Source organism: Sceloporus undulatus, chromosome 5 (genome assembly GCF_019175285.1).
Source record: "Sceloporus undulatus isolate JIND9_A2432 ecotype Alabama chromosome 5, SceUnd_v1.1, whole genome shotgun sequence".
Classification (NCBI taxonomy): domain Eukaryota; kingdom Metazoa; phylum Chordata; class Lepidosauria; order Squamata; family Phrynosomatidae; genus Sceloporus; species Sceloporus undulatus.
Genome location: NC_056526.1, coordinates 157,761,886 through 157,778,857, shown reverse-complemented (window position 1 = coordinate 157,778,857; position 16,972 = coordinate 157,761,886). Strand labels below are relative to the sequence as shown.

At 37.1% G+C, this 16,972-nt stretch overlaps 1 protein-coding gene across 2 annotated transcripts in view; it reads left to right on the top strand.

Moving 5' to 3' along the window:
* The window catches only part of FAT4 (FAT atypical cadherin 4), a 173,298-nt gene that overhangs the window by 101,240 nt on the left and 55,086 nt on the right, over positions 1-16,972 (top strand). For both annotated transcript variants that reach the window (XM_042468500.1, XM_042468499.1), the window contains exons 5-6: positions 9,093-10,015; positions 11,138-11,312. In XM_042468500.1, the coding sequence (XP_042324434.1) occupies positions 9,093-10,015; positions 11,138-11,312 (1,098 nt within the window). The remainder of the gene's footprint in view (positions 1-9,092; positions 10,016-11,137; positions 11,313-16,972) is intronic.

The window sequence follows — 16,972 nt, the reverse complement described above, 5'->3', positions numbered from 1 at the left end:
ATGTCTACAGCAAGCAAAATAAAACGCAGCAAAATAGAGAAAAGGCAATCACTGATGGTCCTACATCATCAGCTCCCCCCAGCATGGTAAACTCAACAACAGTAACATAGGTGGAAAACATAGATCTTCTCACCAAAAGGCTATCATAAGAAAAGTGGAGGCTGGTGAAAGAAAAAAGAAAAAAAACCATCCATGGATACATTTTGGAAGAAGCTTTCAGGTGGTTTCTGGAAAGTTCACAATGTTTGTGTTTATTAAGCAAGACTTAGCTTGACCTGTTTGTTTCTCTGCACATTCACATCTTGTTAGTTTTGGATAAAAAAATTCTGAAATTTGTTGAGGTGCCCTTTTTTTATGGTGCAGGAAATTATCCCTATTCTTTTCATATTATTTCTGTCTTTGGTACCAAATTTTCTGTTAAAGAAGTAAGGCCCAAGAAGACATCTACTTCGTTAACTGAGGTACACCTGTGTGTGTGTTTGTACATTTAATAACACAGAGTATTATTATTATTAAATAATATTATATTGTAGAATCATAATTATTATCATGACATTCTGGGGGAAACTTATTTGTCTTATTCTGGGTATTGTAGGTTAATGAAATCAGATTAACGGTTTCTTTACACTCCAAATGATACTGGAGCACCTAGAAGGTATGATTGGATCCAAAGTATCCTTGCTGTGAACAGAAATATCTGAAATAGAGTGGACACTTTCCCCCTTCCACCTGTTCAACACCATCATGGCCAACTCATGACCGAGAGAAGGTGGAAACATTCAGACAGTCCATCTAAAGCAACCTATAACTGAGTATGCTGGTGATCTGCAAGGATCACCTCTTTTTTCTTACCCCAGTTATGCAATTGCTGCTAGATGCTGAGTGTTAAAAAAGTTTGTTGTCTTTGTGCAAGGAGGTACTGAATATTACTTTGCACAATGAGCATATAAACATAAATTTGTGTAACTCAAGGTTATGCAAGCATATGCCACCAACAAGATTTTGGGACATATACACAATATTAGATCTTCTATACAATTATATCAACAAATTTTGAATCAAAATTATAAATTGTATGAACTGTGATCCAATCTGAAGACATTTTTGTCACCCTTGAGAATGACTGAATTCCCATTTTATTGGGAGACCAACCTTTTCCACTGATTCAGTGTTTTATTGAGGTCAATGTGCTTTCCTGTATAGCGATCAAGAACATATTGTTTTTTCATGTCTCACTGAACAGTGCCGAAAATAATTCAGCTTTATTTTGAAACTTGTTGTCTTTAAGGCATTGTCTGGCTCTACATGTCTCAGTTTTCACCTAGAAGCAAGAGAATGCCAGCATTCTGGCTGATTTCCTGTTTTTCCAGTACAAGCAATGATCAAGATAGAAGGAGTGTTCAGATGTTAAATATCCATTGTCACTTCCTGTTATAACACACCCTCTGAAAACAATAGTTGCAGTTTTGGATTTTGGCAATATGGAGTGCATTATATAAGCAAATGAACATCAAAAAGAATTAGCGATAGCTTTCTAGTCTTGACCAAATAAGATACATTCCTTATAGCATAAGTTAACTTTTTTTTCCCTTACCACTGAAAAAACTAGACTAGGCTGAAGAGATATTTTACACAAATATATCTTTAAACATTCTTTAACATCCGGTACCACCTCCCACTATAATATCAATTTAGATTGTTGTATTTCCAGCACTTCTAAATTATATTCCCCGTTCCATGTTCCATTATACCAGCCTTGATCTCTCCACAATGTTTACCAACATTTTATTGTTTTTATTATACCAGACTATGTACTAAATGTTCACACTCTACTAAATTCATAAATTTCCATTTATATGTTTTTTATGAAATTGTCACATTCCTGTATTTTCCCTTATCTTATTCCGGTTATGTTTTAACCAGTTTCATTCCTGAGAGCTGGGGTTAGGATATATGCAAGGTGTGGACATAATCCTGTTATTCTCATATTGTTACATTAAAACCATCGTTTTTCACAAAACTTTAACAGTGGTTTCCATATTTTTTCTACATTACTTTCATATTCATCTCTTAATCTCTTTGTGATCATATCCATTTCAATTACGTCTATTGCCTTTATCAGCCATTCATCCACCTCAATATCTCCCTGCTTCTTCCAATTCTTAGCGATTACAATCCTTGCCGTAGTGATGAGATATAATACGGGTTTCAAATATTTCCTTATCTCTTTATCTTCAATCATGTTTAGCAAATATGTTTCAGGTATTAATCTGACATTTAAATTATATATTTCTCTTATACTTTTATGCACTTCATTCCAAAACTTCTTAATAATTGGACAGGTCCACCACATATGAAACAGGGACCCGTATTCCTTTCTACATCTCCAACAGATTCCCTCCCCATCTTTATACATTTTTGCCAATCTCGCCGGTGGAAGATACCATCTATGTAACATCTTAATAAAGTTTTCTTTTATTTCTACACACGCTGTGAAATCCAAATCTTTCCCCCCATGCTCTTTCCCAATTTTCTAACTTAATATCTCTTCCAATATTTCTTGCCCATTCGACCATGTTTGTTTTAATAGTTTCTTCTTCTACCTCTATTTTTAAGCATAGTTTATACAATTTTGCTATAAGCCCCTTATTATCTTTGTTGCTCTTTGATATTATTATTTCTAATTCTGTTTTTTCCAGCGTGATCCCTCGTTGCCTCATATCATCCTTAAATTTCTCCCGCAATTGTCTGTACGTAAACCATCGTAGGTTTATACCGTCCTGTGCCAGTTGCTCCTTACTTTTCATAGCAACCTTCCCTTTCTCATTTGTAACTAGGTCCCCATACTTCAACCATCCCTTTCCTATTAATTTACTCCTCTTCATAAAGGCTTTGTGTGGTGATGCCCAGGTCGGTAAGTATCTATATAATTTCTCTTTATATTTCGCCCAAATTTTCAGTAATGTTCTTCTAATTATGTGATCATTAAATTCTTTGTTTTGCAATAATTTTCCATACCAGAGGTATGCGTGCCATCCAAATTTTATGTTGAAGCCCTCCAAATTTAAGAGATGTTCATTCTCTAATTTAATCCATTCTACTATCCACTCAAGACAATTTGCATGGAAATAGAGTCTTAGATCTGGTAATGCAAGTCCCTCAAGTCTATCATGCTCTTCCATTTAATTCTTGACTTTCTTCCAGCCCAAATAAATTTTTGTATGTCATTTTTCCATTGATTAAAAATTTTGTCACTTAAGATGATAGGTACATTCTGAAAATAGAACATCAGTTTTGGCAAAACACTCATCTTTATTAATGAGATTTTCCCCAGTAGTGACAGCTTTAATTTGGCCCAATTCCCTAATTTCCTTTTAATTTCTTGCCAAGTTCTTTTATAGTTATTGTCGAATAATTCCGAATTTTTGTTAGTCAATTCAATTCCTAAACATTTTATTTTCTTCTGTATTTGAATATTAGTTGCCTCTTGGAGTTTCTTCTTTTCTTCTTCTTTCATATTTAGCGATAGCATAACCGATTTATTTTTGTTTAATTTTAATCCCGCCCAATATCCATATTGTTCTATTACTTCAATAGCTTTAGGGATGCTCCTTAATGGTTCTTCTGTAATTAGAGCGATATCATCTGCATACACCAGAATCTTGATTTCATTCCCTTTTATATTTGCTCCTCTTATTTGCTTCTCATTTCTTATTTTCTTACATAAGACCTCCAGACACATGATAAAGAGTAAGGGAGAGAGTGGACATCCCTGTCTTGTTCCCTTTTCAATTTTAAAGTCTTCCGTTTTGCTTCCATTTATTATTATTTTTGCTTTTTAGTCTTTATAAATTTGCTTTATCCAAGAAAGAATGTTCTCTCCCCAGTCAAGTTTCTTAAAAAGCGCTAATAAAAATGTCCAATTTAAATGATCAAAAGCCTTTTCGGCATCAGCAAAGAGAATCGTCGATTCCTTCCCAGGACTTTTCTCATAGCATTCGATCAAATTAATAATTGTTCTCATAAGAGCATAAGTTAACTTTAAAGTTTAATTGCAAGGCATAATTTAAAAGTCCATATTTCATATATGTAGCATTTTACAAATATTTGTAATTGTTCAGCATTCACATGAAAGCACTGTATATGACCAGAAACTGATGTCCTAATATGCTTACAGGAAAAAAAAGTCAGCTTGAAAACATAATTTTCAATGAATTGAAGGAAAGTATAATCTTAACTTCGGTTTTACAATTCAATCCTAGTACCATGCAACAATTCAACTATGTGAATATATGACTGTGCCAAAGAGGGTGAATGTTAAAGGGATGCACACACACACTTCTCTTGCTTTCCTCCTCTTTGCTGCTTTCCTCTTCTTTGCAGGCTCTAATTAAGGGAAGAGCTCGTGGGATAAGCTAGAGAGAGGGCATTTTGGAAGTCCTCCTGGACAGGAGGGAGAAATGGAGGACATGCCCTGGAAAAGGAGGGCATGGAATCAGGCAGGCTTATGGACCCAGACTCCTCCTTTATCTCTCTCTCTCTCTCGATCCACTTTAATGTGCCTTTAACCCCTTGTTGTGCAGGATTATTGCAGGACCATTCCCATTTAAACCCCCAATTTCCCCCACGTGATAAAGTCCTCTGTCTTATTGCAACTATATCATAGGGTTTTCTAGACAAGACTTATTCAGAAGAGGTTTGCTAATGCCTTCTTCTTAAATTGAGAAAGTATGACTTGCCCATGTTTACTCAGTTCTTTATCACACATTGACCTATGTGCTTCCATCTCAAAAATGGTTAACGTGCTGGCATCCCACAAAAGCAAGCCCATTTGCTATTGGTTATCACACACAGAGCACAACAAGGGGTTAAAGGCACATTAAAGTGGATCCACTGCGGATTTGGCTATCAAAAGTAGACAAACAAATCCCCATTGCAGGCTTATAAATACAGTACATTTTCTATGCATGCTCCAAACTGTCATTTCCACAAGTGCCCCCCTCATGCTCCAGGGAGGTGAGGGGAAAGGAGGGGATACATGGGGGAATCTTTTTTGCCACAGAAGCTTCAAAAGGTGTTTCACACGGTGTGAAAACTTAAAGGTACAAAGAAGGTCTGAACAACAAGAACAACAAAAAATATCAATATACTGTTAAAATGTTTAACTACACAGGACTGTATTGCAGAACTACAATACACAGAACTCTATCTGGATAACTGTGAAATCTGAAATACAGATAAGTGTTGGCCTTATGTTAGTTTCAAACAGGGCTAGAAATTGTGCGGCTCTCCATATGTTGTCAGGTTATACATCCCATTAGCTATAGCCAACATAAACAATGTTGAAGAATACAGAGTTGCATGCCAATATCTGGAAGGCTACAGAATTCCTACCCCAGTGTAGGAGATACAGTTTAGTTAATTTTATATATTAATTGCAAAGGCCATCTTACTTAAGCATCCTTACTCAAGCATCCCTAATTTCTTCTACATAGTCTGCCGTGAATTTCTTCAGTCTCTTTTGTAGATTAGACACATCTTGTCCCTGGTTTTTTTTTATTCCTTTGTTGTTGTTTTCATCAGCCTAACTTTCTAGTACACCCTCCTTTCAGATGCCCTTAACTATTCTGCACTATTTCACCAGACCTTACCTTTTTGAAATTTATTTTTGAAAAGCATCAACTGCCACTTTTTCTTGGTTTTGTGGCCTATAATAAATTCCTACCACATTCTTTCTCCATTTTTCTTTACCCAAAAGCTGTTAACTGGTCCAGTCTGATCACTCATTTGGAATTCTGTACTAGTGAATTTGTCTTTAATATATAATGCTGTTTCCCCCCTTTTTCTTCCCCATCTATTCTTTTTAAATAGATTATATACTTCAGTTGTTATATACTTCAATATTCCAAACATGAGAGCCAGTGCTAAAAGTGTTACTGCCATTTGCGTACTACTGATTTGAACTGATCTTTGTGATATTTTTCTGTTTAAATAAGTAGAAATATTGTTTATTGTTGTTAGCTGCCCTTCAGTCAATCTCAGCTCATGGTGACCAATGGATGAGATATCTCCAAGATCCTGCACTCTGCCTCTCTACTCAGATCCTGCAGGCTCAGTCCTGTGGATTCCTTGATTGAGTCTAGCCATCTGGCTTGCAGTCTTCCTATCTTTCTGCTGCCTTCTACTTTTCCTAGCATTATTGCCTTTTCTAAATCTTTACTGCCTTTTCAAAATCTCATTATTGCCTTTTCAGAATCTTTTTCATGATGTGTCCAAACTCTGACAGCCTCAGTTTAGTCATCCCAGCTTCTAGGGAGAGTCAGGTTTTGCTCTAGAAGCCATTTATTGATCTTTTTGACAGTCAGTAGTATCCTCAGCACTCTTCTCCAGCATCACATCTCAAGTTGATATTCTATCTATCTGCTATTTATTATGATTATGATTATGATTAGTACTATTGCTACCTAATAAATTTCCAGTTGATTTTCAGATTCAGTTTGTGGTTTCCATGCACTTTTATAGTGTATGAACCAGCAACTCATGCTAAATGTAAAGCAGATAATAGAGAAAGATCAATTATGTTTAACATAGAGTGCATGAAAAGCATTTATTTGTGTTTTTGTGCTTTGTGTTTGTGTGCATGCCCATTTTAGTGGTCTTAATTTATCTGTTAAGAACCTCAGGCTGCTACTGAGGAGTATGGGGACAAAGAATAATGCATTTGACTGTATCAATGGCTAATATCATGTTCTATGAAGTGAAAAAATAGAATGTTTAGGAAGGGCAAGATAGAAAATAAAATCCATTAAATGCAAACCTCAGCCTTTATGACCAATTAGGGAGATAAAATTTCCACATTATTTATTCAGTGCTGTTAGGTCTCAGCCATTAATTCAGGGACATGAGAAAATAATAGACATTGGTTTAACTTTATAATGAATAATACAAACAGAATGGGTTCTGGTTTTTTTTAACTGTCACTATATATTTCCCTAGTGTCATAGCTTCTTACCAGCTCTTGCTGTAATGCTCTACAAATAACCTGTTCAAATCCTACAGAAGCCAGCATGTGCACTACTTCTTTCTCTATAAATTACTGTTTTCTATTAAATTTGTGGCTGCTTCTTTCACCATACTGCTAAAAAGTCAGATATATTTCTCATTATCTTAGTTGCCATGAAGTAAGCCACAGCATAACATTACAAATCTACTGTATACATTTTTTCTTAAAAATGTAAACATGTTAGTTTTTAGAAGTACAAAATTTTCACATATTTGCTTTTTTACATCAAATACATATTAGATAATGTTTCATGACATATTGGTTGGCTAATAAAAGTATTTGTGGATTTTGAATTTTGTTGTATCTTATTGCATTGCATAAATGGCTATCTTGAATACATTTAAATGTCCTAATGTGTTTGCCTGTTTTTCACAAGTTCTTTGTAACATGGGCCCAATACAGATGAGCAAAAGTGCTGTGCTGGGCCCAATTTAAGTGTTTGTTAGGGCTGGGTGTCCATATACGCCCAACCCTAATAGTGGTGCCTGTGCGGCATCTTGCCACAGCCCCATCCACACAGGGCATGTGACGATGACGCATGGGCATCCGTGCACCCAAACAGCACTTGCAGGAAGCGGCGGTGTCAGGGCACAAGAGCACAGTTATGGAGCTCCTAAAAAGAAGCTGCTGTAGGCGGCTTCTTTTTAAGGAGCATGTTGGTGCCACACATGCGATTGGCGCAGTACCACCGACGGGCAAAAACGACCAGCATGGAGCTGCCCATCTGAATCCCCCCACAGTCTTTCTTTATCACTTTCAGTTTTCTTCTGTTTGTTGATTTATGTGCTTTAAAATATATGTGCAAAATGGAATAGGAAGCTGCATCCTGAAACACAGCTATGTCACAACATTGTTGGACTTTTTCTTGTAGAATCTATTTTAAAAATTTCTTGTATTGAACATCAATACAATTCCTAGAATTCTTTTTGCTAGCTGTATACGTTTTTGCTTGTAGACCGTTGATTTTATATTTTAAATATTGATATGTTTGAACAAGTGTTTATACACACAAAATTATATCTATCAATTAAAAGACAAATAGTTGTAGAGGTTTTCAGGCTCTGCTAGGTCTACTAATTCATGTTTTGAAATCTTTCATGGTGATTATTTCAAGAGTTCTGATAAGTAGATCTCTTCTGAATTAATTCTCAGCAAACCCCTAGTTAGAAGTTTTGTCAATTCTGTTACAAGGATTTCATCTTAGAATAATCTTCACTTTAGTCTCCTCATTATACGAACTATTAACTGATTGTTCTTTGCATCTTTTGGCAATCAATATTTGTTAACAAGTTTGTTGAAGCATTATTTTTATCTATATTCCCAAGTAAAGCCACATTTTCAAGCAAATATTAATGAAATCCTCTGCTCTGTCAGAGGAACTCTTAACATAGCTGCAGCTCCTCCATGGGAATTTCTAGATGTTAGATATGAAAGTAGTTTTTATCACACTAGATAGTGCCAACAGCCTATTCTAAAGGGATCTTCAGCATAAACCTGACCTGAAATATCAACTACCTCAATGATTCCTAACTTTAGCCTTCCAGTTCTAGACTTTAACACCATTGACCATGCTCATAGGTTTCTGACAGCTGAGTTCCAAAACATCTGGAAAATTAAAAACTGAGAGCAACTGAAATAGAGGGGAAATTATGCAAAGAAAGAAGGCCAGTAGTGTACAGACAGCTGAAGTGCTGCAAACAGCTACATTGAGTATAATATGTTAAATCTTTCAAGAATATTACTATCAGGAAAGGAAAGGAATTCACTGTCACAGGTTACTGTACTTGAAACCTGGTAATAACCATCTTCGTCTGCTTGCAAATGGGATCCTCTTTCATCAGTGAAAATGCTGATATGAGTGGGTGTATAAGGATGAAAGGGCATAACCCCATTTCCTCCTCCACATGTTCTCTGCATGAGTAATAATATTTAAAGTGGGTGCTTTTGTTTATTTAGGATGACTGTTTTGCTGTATGTTCAAAAGAATCAGTTAATCAACTCTCTCTCTCTCTTTTGTTTTGTTTTTCAGGTTCTAACTCACAATTGTCCTACAGTATTACTTCTGGAGATAGCCTAGGCCAATTTAATATTGACAAAAATGGAATTCTAAGCATCAGGCAAGCACTGGACCGGGAAAGCCAGTCTTTCTACAGCCTCATTGTCCAGGTTCATGATATGGCTTCCCTACCAGCCTCTCGATTCACAAGTACAACACAAGTCTCTATTATTCTGCTCGATGTGAATGACAACCCTCCAAGCTTTATTTCTCCAAAACTGACGTACATTCCAGAGAATACACCTATTGACACCATTGTATTCAAAGCTCAAGCAACTGATGCAGACAGTGGTCCAAACAGCTACATTGAGTACAATCTGTTAAATCCTTCAGGAAGCAAGTTCAGTATTGGTACTATTGATGGAGAAGTAAGGCTCACTGGAGAACTTGACAGAGAAACAGTTTCTAATTATACTTTAACTATAATTGCTGCAGACAAAGGTCAACCATCCCTTTCTTCATCTACTGATGTTGTTGTGATAGTTCTTGATATCAATGACAATAATCCTGTCTTTGCTCAAAAATTATATAAAATCGACATAGCAGAAAATATTCTCACAGGGACAGATGTGGTTCAGGTGTCTGCAGCAGATGGAGATGAGGGTTCTAATGGGCATGTTCGCTATGCCATCATAAGTGGAAATACAAATAATGAGTTTCGGATTGACTCTGTTACAGGTGTAGTAACCGTAGGTAAACCTTTGGACCGAGAGAAAAAGCCTTCCTATTCTTTAACAGTTCAGTCAGCTGACCGTGGGAGTAGCCCACGGACTGATACCACTACAGTCAACATTATTCTGATGGATGTTAATGATTATATACCTACATTTGAGCTGTCTCCCTATTCTGTAAATGTCCCAGAAAATTTGGAAAGATTACCTAAGATTATTCTTCAGGTTAGTATTCTTCAGAGCATCCTAAATAATGAGCAATGGTTCAAAACACACTGGAAAATAATCCAGTTTGAGACTGCTTTAACTGCCCTGGCTCAGTGCTAGGGAATCCTGCCAATTGTATTGTGGCACCAGAGCTCTCTGTTAGAGAAAACTAAATGTCTCCAAAAAAACCCAAAAACCCTACAGGTCCCAGAATTCCCTAGAATTGAGCTAGGGCATTTAGAATGGTCTCAGATGGTATTGTGTGTTTTGGACCAATGTTGTGTTGAACTATGTATACATATTATACTATTAAATAATATTTAATTGTATGAGGTTATTTATATAACTTTATAGTATTCTTGTTTTCTTCTTGTATGTGAGAAGTTTTCCTCATCTTGAATGAGATTTTTTGTAGATTTTTAATGATTTTTTAATACGTAATGACCTGTTTGGTGAAAATTTTAACAAAGATTACTTGCACAAAAACTGGTTGATTTACTGATATATACTGGTTTTGTGTAAAATACTGTATTATGAGTCAAAGTAAAATGTTTTTTTCACCAAAAAGGGTTTTTGCTATTGCTGTTGCTGTTGCTGTTGCTGTTGAAGGGCATGCAAGTCTTTTCATTCTTGTGCAGAGTGTAAAATCCCGAAGCAGTTGACAGCTTGGTTCCCCCTTTCTCAATGGGGCCAAGAAAATTTGTTAATATTTCTTACATCTCTGTTTCAAGCCTTGCTAGTTCACTACACATAGCACATAGAGTAGAAAGAACTTTATTTGATTTTCACCTTTTTCCTCAGATTCATTTTTCCTAAAGATTAAATATTTATATTTATTAAAGTGTTAATGCATATTTTTCTATGGATGCACATCTTACCTTTTTTACCAAATCAGGGAAAGCAGTATTCAAAACTTTGTTGGCTTTAGTAGTTGGCTAAAAGAGAAAAGTTGTCATTTTTTAAAAGAAATAATGAGTGTTTAAGCATGTACTGAATGTTCTTTATGCTTTTATTCAGTGTATATGTAGTGTGTTGGTTATTTGCTCTCTCAAGCACTTTGCCTACATAAAAGATAACTGTATGGACTTTCAACAAAGACAAATTTAACTTTGCTCATCATGTGCTCCATTGGTTTTGTAGGTTGTAGCAAGGGATGATGATCAAGGCCTAAATAGCAAATTGACTTATCTCCTTATTGATGGAAATGAAGATGGAGCCTTTATACTCTCACCCAGTGGAGAGCTGCATCTTGTGCAGAGCTTAGACCGAGAGAAAAAAGAACAATATATCATGCTTATCACAGCAACAGATTCAGGTGGGTGACAATCATATATCCAAATTGTAGATCCCTGTTTCATTTCAGGTAGGCATAACCAGTGAACATGGCCTTGTTCTGTTCACATGTTAACATCTGTCATCATAGGGTCAGAACAGATGGTCCTTTAAAGCTACTGTCCGGGTAACTTGGGAGCATGGCATTTATACTTACGCTAAAGCCACCCAGAAGTCAGGCAGCTGCCCAGACATGGGAGGCTTCATGACCGTGTGGTGGTACACTGCACACTACTGGATAGATAGTCTTGAAGCTGGCTTCAAGCTGTGGCAGAGCTGGGAAAGGCACCTCTTTCCTGGCACAAAAAGGAGCAGATCTTTTCTGTTCCTGTTTGGGCCAGGTTCAAGGCGTATTGGGGGCCACAAAATGTGTGCAACCCCAATCTGCCTTCAGGAAAGGCAGCTTCAAAGCCATCCCTTCTTGGCTGTTCCAGCCAATAGTTTCTTGATCAACAAAGACTGTGTCAATTTCTAAAGTCTGTACTTGTGTTAAAACTGTGTGCTTGTTTTTTTTGATCAAGAATGATTAGAAAAGCAAAGAAGTTGCTTCAAATGCAGCAGTACATCCACATGCTTTCTTGTGAGCATCACACTTAGAAATGCAATATATTTATTGTTTATTAGTGCTCAGGATTATCTAGTCAGGCTTCGTTATTTTAGCATAGACTATGAACCATTCAATCTGAGCAGCAGCAACATTAGTTTGTTTATTTATTGAATTTATATTTACCTTTCAACATAAATGGGTTTCAAGGAAACTGACAACCATTTTAAAAAGGTTCATTTTAAAAAGGCCCCAGAAAATATATGGGATAGAAAAATGGTTCCTAGACCTGACAGAGTTACCTCATTGCACTAAACTCTTTTTCTACATATATGGCTCCTCAGACCATTTCAGTTTTACCATTTTTGTAGTTCTTAGCTGTATTAATATAAATCACCTGCTGTCCCATATAAAATATGCTGGTAGAAGAATTGAGAGACAGAATTGTCTATCAGCATGCAAAAGGATCTTGTAGTACTTTAAAACAAATGTGAAAAAGAAGTTATAGCATAAGTTTTGTATGGCCTGGAACAGACGGGCCTTTGTGGTGCCCTCATGACATGTGAGGGTTGCCTGGTGGGCAGAGTGCCCACATGCCCGGCAACCCTCACATGTGACGAGGGCACCACAGCTGCGGCACACCCACCAGACGGGGCACGTAATGATGACATCGCAGCTGTGCCGCTTCCAAATGGGGTGGCGCAGCTGCAACGTCACCGCGCTAGTTCTGGCGCTTTGCGGCATTGCAGCAACACCGCAAAAAGGAGCCGCTTCCATGTGCTCCTTTTTTTGCTCCGCAGCAGCACAGCGCAATTTGGTTGCTGCAGCGCTCCTGCAGAGCAAAAAGAGGCACTTCTTTTTGGCGTTCTGTACTGCGCCCATATTTGGTCTATTTCCTGAGATGTATGGAGTGAACTGTTGCCCTCATCATCATACCCACAAGTTTTGCATTTCTAATTCTGATTATAAAGGTCCTTCCTGGGCATCAGTTCACTCCATGCATCTGAAAAAGTACACCAAGTCTACGAAAGCTTATGCTACAACTTATTTTGCTTAGTTAGTATCAAAGGTGTTACAAGATGTCTTTGAATAAAGACATGTTCAGATCTTTTCAAACAATGTGGAGAATCAGTGGCACCACATTGAACTCCACTTGTATTATATTTGGAGAGACTACTCACATGGGTAGGTTATAAGAATACAATTTCTCATTAGTTTTCTTTTGAATGAAGCAGTTTTAGCATTTTTCTTACCACTAAGAAATACTTCAAAATCCACACACTTTTTGAAGTTGTTTTGAATGTGGGACTTGTGTGCAAAATTCACATGTACTTGCTTTGCATACAAAACAGGAGCTTTTGCACAAGAAACAGCTTTTCTGCTTGGAAACATTATTTTCTGTGCAGAATAAGCCATTTCCTACATAGAAAATAATGTTTTCAGTGCAAAATAACCACATTCTGAATGTCCCTAGTTGTAGCATTTTGAACAAAATATGTACTAAACTGTAAAGATTCTGACCAATTAGGAATTCTTCCCATTAGGATTGCCTGAAACTTGAAAAATATTTTTTCTGTGATTTCCCAAGTATTTTTGAATATTCTTTCTATTGCCAGTAGACTGAGGCTCTCTCCCCCAGCCTAATGTCCTGTTTGGATGAAACAGGCATTAGCCTCAGAAATGGATTGGGCAGACCAGATGTGGATTCAGTGAATCCAGCCTGATCGCACCCCAAATGGCCCTTTATCTAGTCTAAAAAGACTGTCTGCAGCAGAGTTTCTCTGAAACTACACCACAACAGATGGCAGACCAGACCACTGCAGACCTTACTTACATGTCACATCCTCTCTGAAAGCCCTTGCCATGGCCTGTGAGATCAGAAGTGGAGGCATGGCCATGTGAGTGTAGCCAGACACCCCATTTCTGCCCTTACAGGCTGTGGTGGGGACCGTCAGAGAGAATGAACTGGTAGCAACAGGAAAGGGGTGCATGGTGGTGGCAAATCCATGTTATGGCAGCAGGTGAGCATGTGAATACCTGTCTGTTACCATGCTGGTCCAGGCAGAAACCATGGACAGGATACCACAGGATTGGGTCACAGTGTCCTGCCCACCTGTTTAGGTTGTGAGCCAACATAAATTTGTCTGACAGGTATTCATTAAACAATTTCTAGAGACTGTAGTTTTGCTTGAATCCACAAAAAAAATCATAATAATAAATAAAATAATAATAAATTTTTTATTTATACCCCGCCCTTCCAACGATCAGGGCGGCTTACAGAAAAATTAAAAACACACACAGTCCATAATACCAATACAAAAGATTAAAACCTTACAAATACATCAATACTTCAAGAAAATAACAGGAAAAAAGCCCCATAGCCCAACCTCTTGGCCACGGAAGAGGAGGGAGGCCCACAGGATACTTATTCGGGGAATGCCTGATGAAACAGGAAGGTTTTTAAGTCCTTCCTGAATTGGGCCAGGGTGGTAGATGAGCGGAGCTCAATGGGCAGCGTATTCCAAAGGGCTGGGGCAGCCGTGGAAAATGTCCTCCGCGTGGTGGAGGTTAACCTAGCCCCAGGCACCTTTAGTAATTGCTGCCCAGATGTTCTGAGGGTGCGAGGCGGAATGTACGGGGAGAGGCGGTCCTTTAGGTATCCTGGGCCCAAGCCATTTAGGGCTTTATAGGTAATAACCAACACCTTATATTGAGCTCGGAAGCGAATAAAATGATTAGAATCTTTTTGAAATAAATAAATGTTATAATCACTATCACCAAAAAATGAAGGTGAGGACAATTTTAGCTTCTCAAACACTTGGAAAACAACATACCAAAGGACTATCCATAGATAAGCAACCACTTGTGAAATAAGCTATCATATTGATTTCCATTCATTGTGAAGCAGTAGTACTGTCTTTTACAAATATTTGTTTAATGCCCGATAAGAATTGCTTCTGGTTTTGAGCTTCTGTCGTTCACAGTTTTCAGCTAAGATAACATGCTAGAATTTCCCTGTAGCAAGCAATGCCAAAACTATGTGGAGAAAAAGCAGCTTGTCAAAAATGATATTTGTCTATATGATCTCTGAACATAAATCAAGCAATACATATTACCTTATGGACTTTGGTTTAGTTTTTATTGTCTGTGAAAAACTGATATTTAGTTATTTTCAGCATTTAGTGGTCATTTTATACTTTCTTTTTCTTATATAAAGTGTATTTTAAACTGTAGATATTTTTGGTGCTTTAAGAAAACAGAGCACCATATGATCGGCAACATTTTAGTTTATTATCGATATTTGAATATACTGATAATTGATGTTGTATGCATATAACCCACATATGAGCTATAGTAATACATTTCATGTCATTGCCATCTAATTTGTGAGATACAGCCAGTCATGCTCATTTTTTGTTCTGTAAATGTGCTGTGGTGGCAAACATGGAATTAAAAAAAGGTTGTGTTATACATGTATGTGTACATGGATAGACTTGTAAGTACAGCAGGATTACATGCATAAAGATACAAAGGTGTACTTGCTCCCTCTTACTGTTGGATCTTATTTAATCTTATATTGGCCTGAAAATTGTCTTAAAATTTGGGATGAACTGCAGTTACGAAGAGTTAGGTATAGTTGTGTCTTTTGGTCACAGAGGAAATATGTGATTAATAAATGAGAGTATCAGGTGAAATAATGAATTTCAAACTAATGAAATAATATTTAGGATGCTATCTCACAGCTTCTTATGTTGTTGTTGTTGTTGTTGTTGTTGTTGTTGTTAACTGTCCTTGAGTCAACCATGACTCATGGCAACCCTGTGGATGAGACACCCCCCAACCGCCTGTTCTCAGCTGCTCTACTCAGGTCTTGGAAATTCAGGCCCCTGACCTTAATTGAGTCAATCCATCTGGTATGTGGTCTGCCTCTCTTTCTAAGGCCTTCTACCTTCCCTAGCATTATTGCCTTTTCTAATTAATTGTGCCTTATCATGATGTGGCCAAAGTATAACAGCCTCAGTTTTGTCATTTTGGCTTCCAGAGAGAGTTCAGGCTTGATCTGTCCTAAGACACATTTATTTATTTTTTTCTTTTTGGCTCTCCATGGTATCCTCACCACCCTTCTCATATGAGCTGATTTTCCCCCTATCTGCTTTTTTCACTGTCTAGCTCTTACATCTGTATATGGTGGTGAGGAATACTGTGGTTTGGATGATTCTAATTTAGTGTTCATTTGTACATCTGTACACTTTAGGATCATGGCAGCCCTTTCCATTCCTAGTCTTTGTATTTCTGACTGTAATCTCCATTCTGATAGTTGTTTGATCCAATGTTTCTCTACCATTCAAAATAATAATAATAACAACAACAACAACAACAACAACATGCAAGTATTGAAATGAGTCTCCTGGTGTGTAAAATATTGTTTCAGTAGCTCTACCTTTTTATTTTAAAAAAACAGATGCAAAAAAGAGAAGCTTTCCTTTAAAAAGGAGGGAGGAGCTCCATATGTTGAAAGTCAGAGTTGCACAAAATGGCAGCCTGCCATCTTACAAAGCATCGGCTTTTTCATAATTTTGAACTTGTTTCTAGACACATATTGGCATCCAATTCTTTCTTTTATTAATTGCCTGACTATGGAGTAGCATTAGTTGCTTTGACTTACTGACTGAATATGTTTTAATTTTTCCATACTTCCAACCCCCCAACCCTGCATTTGTAAATTAGCATGTACTTTAACTCAAAGCATTGCTTGTGCCAAAATTTTCTGCTTCTAACCTTAAAAACTTCCTCATCATTGGCCTGCTTTTAATGAAGCTACCAGTCAGATAAGATGCACATTAATAAGAAGGATTTTGCTGCTTGTTTGTACTTTATGCTTTATATTTATATTTGTTGTGTTTTACTTTAAAAAAACTTGTCTTTGTTTCATTCTTCGTTCTGCATATACTGACGGGTTACATCTAAGCCAGCCGGTTTCATTGGCATACTTTTGGGGAGACTTAAAATAAACTAGAACCATGCAGTTTCACAATCTTGATTTGTTAGACTCCTTTCCTCATAGTTTATGCTATTCGCTTAAGTGGTTTGGCAAATTA